This window comes from Aplysia californica, unplaced genomic scaffold (assembly GCF_000002075.1).
Source record: "Aplysia californica isolate F4 #8 unplaced genomic scaffold, AplCal3.0 scaffold01221, whole genome shotgun sequence".
Lineage (NCBI taxonomy): Eukaryota > Metazoa > Mollusca > Gastropoda > Aplysiida > Aplysiidae > Aplysia > Aplysia californica.
Genome location: NW_004798491.1, coordinates 20,424 through 27,904, shown reverse-complemented (window position 1 = coordinate 27,904; position 7,481 = coordinate 20,424). Strand labels below are relative to the sequence as shown.

General features: G+C 43.3%; 1 protein-coding gene across 1 annotated transcript in view; it reads right to left on the bottom strand.

The window, feature by feature from the left end:
* Nucleotides 1-4,327: 4,327 nt before the first annotated feature.
* The window catches only part of LOC101854686 (putative uncharacterized protein DDB_G0277255), a 16,222-nt gene continuing 13,068 nt past the window's right edge, over nucleotides 4,328-7,481 (bottom strand). The window contains exon 5 of the mRNA XM_035973430.1: nucleotides 4,328-6,263. Coding sequence (XP_035829323.1) covers nucleotides 4,579-6,263 — 1,685 coding nt within the window. The 3' untranslated portion in view covers nucleotides 4,328-4,578. The remainder of the gene's footprint in view (nucleotides 6,264-7,481) is intronic.

Below are 7,481 nucleotides of genomic sequence, written 5' to 3'. Positions count from 1 at the left end.
TCTTAGCAGATCAACACGAAGCAGACCCAGGATAGCTTGGTCGAAAAACAGAACATGCATGCACAATGTATAGGAGAGAGCGAGCAAGATGGTAGGCACACTTTTTACACTTATGAATGAATGAAAATAACTTCTCTGTCAATGTCAACACAAGTATCCGTACCAACTGAGTGTGTGATTGCAGTGTGATATTTCGTCTCATAAAAATGCATTTTTCAAAACATTTCAATAATAATTATTGTGCTTTGAATTTATAGTTCGATATCATTACCCATAGGGTGCTGACCTGCCTCGCGTAAATCTAAGGCTCAGAGCGGACATGGCAGTGAAGAATAATACAAAGACGAAGAGGTGACTGGCGGTGCGACTCAAGGCGGGTCAGAACACCAGTCACCTCTTTGTCTTTGTATTAATTCTCACTGCTCTGTTCTGCTCTAACCGCTCTGCTTGCAGTGTGGCCAGAGCCTAAGGGTCTACACCTGAGTACTTTACTATTGGATTAGAGCACATTGTAGTTAGTTCCCCTTAGGTAACAAGTGTGCCAACCGACAGAAGATATTCGGGGACGTCTCCGGATGGATAGTGCAGTGCCAACCAATCTGTGTTTCCAACCAGTCTCGCTCTCCCCCTACATCATAATAATATTATGTGAAAAGGTCTACTTCAGTCCTCTAGTCCTCTTTACCTAATTTGAATCTGAGGTTGAATCTCTCAACGGGTGGTTGGCGGCTGCTCTGGTGTGGTTTGCTCCTTCAATTCTATCAAACATCTATCGTCTTTGTCTCCTATCCTTCTTTTTTGTGTTAGTTACTCTCTTGTAAGGCCTCTAATCTTCGGCACTTATATGATCTTATTGTATTACAAGTGCTGTAAAACTCTTACTAAACTAAACGCTCAACCGTAAGGTTGTGTGATTTGAATTTCGCAAATGGCCCAACGTTGTGTCCTTCGCTTGGGAAGGGATTTTCAAGAAGTTTCATCACTTTGTACAGTTGGAAATAGGGGTTCGGCCATAGAAAACGAAATAACTTGTCAGTTTATAAATGTTTTGTCGCGTGTAATCCGCAGCTTGCACTGCTGTATGCTCCCCGAGAACTTGAGGATTTTTGCAGAGTCGGGCTCTAGCTGTCCTCGGGGTTTTATGCACTCCGCATAATTTAGCAAAATTTGATCATTTTTTTCATAATTTCTGATAATTTTCCTTAATCATTCTTTGTTAAAATTAATAGAATCGCATAATTTCACATTTTTCGGCTCAGTTTGCATATTTTCAGAATTTGTTTTGGGGCCTAAAACCCTGGGGACAGTTCTAGGTTTCGTTTGTAGGTAATGATAGTTGTTACGAGGAAGCCATAGAGCCCGGATATTAAGTGCTAGATACATGCGAGTACTAGAATTATTAGTAGTAGTATTTGTTTGACATACTGTGAGGAAACTCCACGATCTTCCCTCTCTGTGAGACCAATAGTGAGTTCCCCGTGACGCCAAACACGAACGCCGATTTTAACAAATTATTTAACTAGCTGGGCCCCCTTTCGATCAAATGAATGATCGGTACATTAACATCAACTGAAAATCATTGGCCTACGATATTTACACTCTACTGGAATGGAACAATAAATCTTGAGAGATGCAAAAATTTAGAAGATTTAGATCTATACTCTCAAAACAGTGCGCACGGCTAGTGAACGGAAACCTCACTTGTATACAATGGCGTCTTAGAAGACGGACTTTCCCAAGATTAGATCTAAACGAAACTAATGAAAAACTAAAATATAAACTACAGTAACTTCAGGCTCCTCAATAAAACGGTGCACCCTTTAAATCATTCTGAACCAGCGTTACTTTTATCAAATTCGAAAGTTAAGTGGTTCGGAAGTTTTAGGCGGCGAAAGTGACACAAATGTAATATGTATAGATAATAGGGAAATGAAGAAGACCTTTTTCGAAACATGTAAAATGATACTCAACAAACATTCCTTACAGATGGCTGTATAAAATGTTAATGTACATTTGTCTGGACATACGATAGGTTCAGGGAGCACGATAATCCATGTAGAAAAGGGTTTTCTGATGGAGGGGTGGTATCACAACATTACAACTGTCTGTGGAAAAGGCATTGACAACAACAGTACCACAACACTGAAAAGATAAATAAATAAATATCAACAAGAATACAAAAATATAGTAAGCATTGTAGCAATGCCCTTTGCAGAATCGAAGCGTTCATTCAGCACCTCAGGTATATATCATTATGAAAAGTGTTTAGAAACTAGTAGTCCATGCAGTGCCGTCCTTGACAAGGCCTCCCTACTTTTGAGCTATTAATTAATTATTTTACATGCATCTTAGCTAGAGGAAAGGTGACGAAATGCAGTCATCTCTCCTAGAAGTAGATCTCTTACGACAGCCGCATATTTAGTTTGTAGAATCAAGAAAACGGTGTATGGATATTATAGAACCAAAGAAAACTGTAAGGCAGTGTTGTGTGGCTCCAACTGATGGATAATGGTCCATACGCTATCAACTGAGAGACTGAGTTATGATGTCGTATTGCCACTTTAGAAAGATGATGAGTAGCCTTGACCAGATGGAACAGACGTGACTGGCGATTGTCGTAGAGAAACAAAAAGTGCAGCTGCAAACAAAAACAGTAATCAAACATAAAGGACTGATATTGTGTCAATGACCAAAATTAAAAAATAATGTGTATTAGGTCTTAAATTATATGAGCCATAAAAAAAATGCAGGCGAAAAAATCAGCCAACATTCAAACATAACATTTGATCGTTGTAAATGGGTTTCTTTTTTTGAAAGCATCCAAAGTGCACAGGCGTTTCGTCACTACTGCCTCATGGTCAGGAAAAAGGACAATACATCAACCATGTTTAACTTGAAGAGAACGTGACCAGTTTAAAATCTACACATCTGATGCGTCTATTTTCGGCCGACATTCTCTCTTGTTGCGAGAAATTTCTAGTTTCATCAGCAAGCCTCCGTTGGGGATTTGAAGCAGATGGTCTGTCATGAGGCAAACTAAACTTACAGTTTCAAACCAGTGGCGTCGCTGGCTTAGTGGTTAGACTACCGGACTCGTAATTGTGAGATAGCGGGTTCGGGGATGCGACCTCAGCTCGGTCCGACGTTGTGTCCTTGGGAAAGGCACCTTACACGAACTCCCCACTTGGCTCGGCCCTTTCGGAGATGGACGTTAAACTCGGAGGTCCCAATTATTAAATAACCTAACAGTGTTGATAGGGCCGTTAAACCTATACCATTAAAATTTCACAATTTTTTGTTTCAAACCAGTGTACCACCGCCCAACCAGACCAGTCCATAAGAATGAATTAACCTGCGTCTGTGGCTTAGAGGACAGACACTGTACGTCGGTATTAGAGAGTTGAGAATTTTATCAAGTCTCTCGGTCTTTTGGCCACAACGTTTTATCCCTCTCAAATTGAGTTGGCCCTGACAGGCAGGGTTGTTGTCTGCCTCCTGATTAGTCTAACTTGTGTCGAAGAGGGCTTAATTGTTTTCAAAGAGACAATTGCAGGCTGTAACAAAATATAAGCGTTAAAACCATTCCCCAACACTTTGACTTTAGGAAAAACTAAAACCCATTAGCTCATTAAGGAGGCGTATTCGAGACATTCGTCAACACTTGAAAATGCGATGTTCTGCTGTGCTTGATTAAAGAAGCATAATTTGACGTTCTCTCATGTTATTATTTTCTATTTCTGATATTTTAAAAACTATAAATCTTTCAATTGTTTAACTCAAGAGGCGGGAAATCAACATTCATTCTGTGGAATATGCAAATTCGTATTTCTGATAGGTATACAGTGGTTCAAAATGTGTCTATGGTCAGCTGCTAATGGGACATAAATATAATTATTTTGTGTCCACTACGTACATAAAAAGTTACAACTCTTCCCCACATCATTGTTATATTCCTATACACACATCATACACATAATATTTATGTTCCCATATCATCCACTATATCCCGGTACCCACACCATCCATGTATTCCTTGTCTCCATCAAGGAAATCAAGACACATCCTCGCTCACTCGGCTTTGCAATCCCCGAAATACATCAACTTTTGTCCAACGAGTACGTTCTATGAGTCCATTCTTTGACGTCATTATCACCTGCTGCATGTGACTATAATTTGTGTCCACACATTGCACAAAGGTACACGACTCTAGATTCCAATGCCGTATATCATCATCATCATCATCAAGTGCCAGATCTGCGACAGACATCGGCGATCATGGTTCTCCATTCATTCCTTTGCTCGGATGCTCTTAAAAAAGCTACGTTTCCCTGATCTTTCCCCGTAACCCATTTGCTTAGGTTCTCTAAGTAGGTTGCTCTGGGGCTACCCCTGCCTCGTTACATATACTCAGGTAAAAATATAGCACATCGGTAAACCGGCAGTTTGGTGGGAGAAAGATCCTGCACCAAGTGACCCAATTACGAGGCGAGAAAAGGCGGCGACGCCAGGTGCTAGAGAAGTGTTGATTACTTTGTTCAGTATAAATTGTGGATTGTGTCTCCTTTCTTCGTCTCCGTGTCATCGTCCTGCGTTGTTGTTCCCATCCTCCTGCCCTCGATCCTCCTCGCTGCTCGAGCTGTTTGTCTCCCTCTGCATCTCTCGTTTGCTGGGCCGGAAAAACAGACACTTGATGGCGCTGTAAGCGCGGGAACAGACCGGGCCTCGGCTGGAATGAGCGGGAACCAACGCCCTCCCGCCACCACCACCACCAACCCCAGATTTTTTGCTGTGGTCGCTCGGGCTGGACTGAGGGCTAGATCTTCTGGCCGGGGAACAGAAGAGGTCAAGGTTTGATTTCCTGGCGTTGGTGGAGGAGTTTGAAGAGTTGTCAGAATCTTGACTGGATTGCTTTGAGCCTCTTCCCCGTGAGAAGATGGAATGTTTCTTGCAGTGGCTTGAAGATTTAGGGGATTTGGTGTTGGATTTGGGTGAGTCTGATCCCAGGTGGTTTCCGTTGGTTCGGTCGCCGATATTTATGTTGATTCTGGGCTCGTTCATGAGAGACGGGAGTCCCCCTGGCTCCTCTATGCTAGTGCCGGACAAGTTCTCAGCTGCCAGGCACAGATTCCGGAAGCGTTCTGGAAGGAGATAGCTCAGATTGTCATCGTAATCCAGACCTCTATACGTTTGTTGTTGTTGTTGTTGTTGTTGTTGTTGCTGCTGCTGTTGTTGTAGTTGTTGTTGTTGGTTTTGATGAGTAGGAGGAGGATTAACGGTATATTTATCAGAAATAGACAACCCTGGAGCCTTCTTCAGACCCAGGGGTTTGAGATGAGGCTGGATGTGATCAGACGGGGATACGACGGGGGGAATGGAATCTGTGGACGCGTCGCTGTCTTTCCGAAATCCCACGTAGTCTGCCATGATGGGCGAGAAGCTTCCGTACCCCGAGAGGGATAGATCCGAACCCTGGCGTTTGCCGATAGGCGGCGTGAAGTTGACGGGAGGATTCGCCGTGAGGTAATTGGGATTAGGCTTCTCTCTGTCCGTCAGAGAAACAGAACTGAGCTTACGTCCGGAAGGGGGCGTGTCGGAAAGCGACATCGTGCTCAGCTTCCGGAAGTAGCACGGAGACTCGATGATGAGCGAGGCCGAGCTGTGCTTCCGGTTGTTGGTGGCGTTGAGCCGGGCGTTCGTCGGGGAGTCCATCAAGGACACAGAGCTCATCTTACGACCGCTGGGATTGTCTAGTAGCAAAGAGCCCGAGCTCAGTTTTCGGATATCGCTTCTGGAGATGTTGCTGAGTTTTCGTCTCGTCGTATCGTCCCGCATTGCTTGTGAGATGGAATAAGATGAGAAGGAGTTCATGACGTTGGTCGAGTTTCTCCTGGCGTAGTTGGGGACTCCGCCCACCGTAGACGCTGCCGAGTTGGACGTGGACATCGGACAGCTGTTACTCACAGAGTTCGAGGACGGGGAGGAGGACGCACGTGCGTCGTCCATCACCAATTTGGAATTGACGAAGATGAGAGGACGCTGCTGAGGGCCTTTGGAGCCGGGCCGAGAGTTCTCCGTCTTTGACGTGGCGTTGGACGAGGAGGAGGAGAGGGACGATCCTGTGTTGCTGTGTTGGTGAGTGAGTGCCACGGGTGGGGGCTGGGTAAAGTTCCTGGGCCGCACCTGGGAGGAGCCCAGACGGACGGCGAGCCAGTCTAAGGCGGCATGGAGACCCTCCCCGCTCACAGCACTCACTGGCAGGATGCCTGAGGAAATATTTTTTTTAAAGACACAAGTTAACGGCTGCTTAAGTTCAACGCTATGCCTAGAACTTATAAATAAGTGATTGTTTAAGTTCAAACACGCCGCTTAAAACAAGTCAGTTGTTGTTTAGGTTCAACGTTATAGTTAAGAAAATTCTGTTCAATTAAGTTCAACGTTATAGTTAAGGAAACTTTGTTGATGGTTGTGTAAGCTCAACACACTACCAAGAACATGTTAATTATTGCTTCAGCCCAACGCTCAACTTAGAATCTGTTAGAAAATAATGTATTTGTGTACATACAAATCTGCAACTATGAACCCGTATATATTTGTTTAAGTTCAACGCTCTCCTAAGAATCATCTAAGAATAAATTAAAGATTCACCAAGTTTAGCGCTCCATTTAAAATCTATAAATGATTGATTAAGTTCAACACGCTACTTTAAACCTGTTAATAAAATTAAAATTCGACGTTGTTGTTATAACCTGTTAACAATTGTTAAAGTTCAAAACTCTATTGAACAACGCACTCTAATAAAAATAATAATAACAATAGATAGTTTAATCGGTATAGCGCAAATCCCCGCTCAAAAGCAATCTCTATGCGCTTTACAATCTATACTATAACCCCACCAGACCTGAGACCATTCTGAAACAATCCCAACTGGAACTGCTGCTTTTTCTTTCCTAATCCTTAGTAATTCTCATTTTTACTCTACTTCTTTTGTATGTTTGTCACACACTTGTGACCCGCTATTTCCATCAAACATGTATCGTCCTTATCTCCCCTCCTTCTATTTTCTGATTGTTATTCTCTTGTAACTCCTCTAATCTTTGACACTTATATGACCTTATTGTGTTGCAAGTGCCGTAAGTAATACATGTACTCTTATTCAAGCTAAAATGTATATTATTATAAACTGTGACATTAAGCGACTCTCTACAAAGCATTACCCCAAGCATGTTTGAGAAATTTGAGCCCCAGACGCTCCGAGATCTCGTCCGTGCTCATCGTGTTGGGCAGATCCATCTTGTTGGCCAGGAAGAGAAAAACGGCACTCGTCAACTCCTCGGCATTGATGGCCGGCTTGATGACGTCATAGTTCAGCTCGTCCAATCGCTCGGGGTCGTGGCTGTCGATGACGAAGACAACAGCGTCCGCCCCTTTGTAGTAGTGCCGGAACAGCGGTCGCTGTGGACAACACAAGGAGAACGTAATGA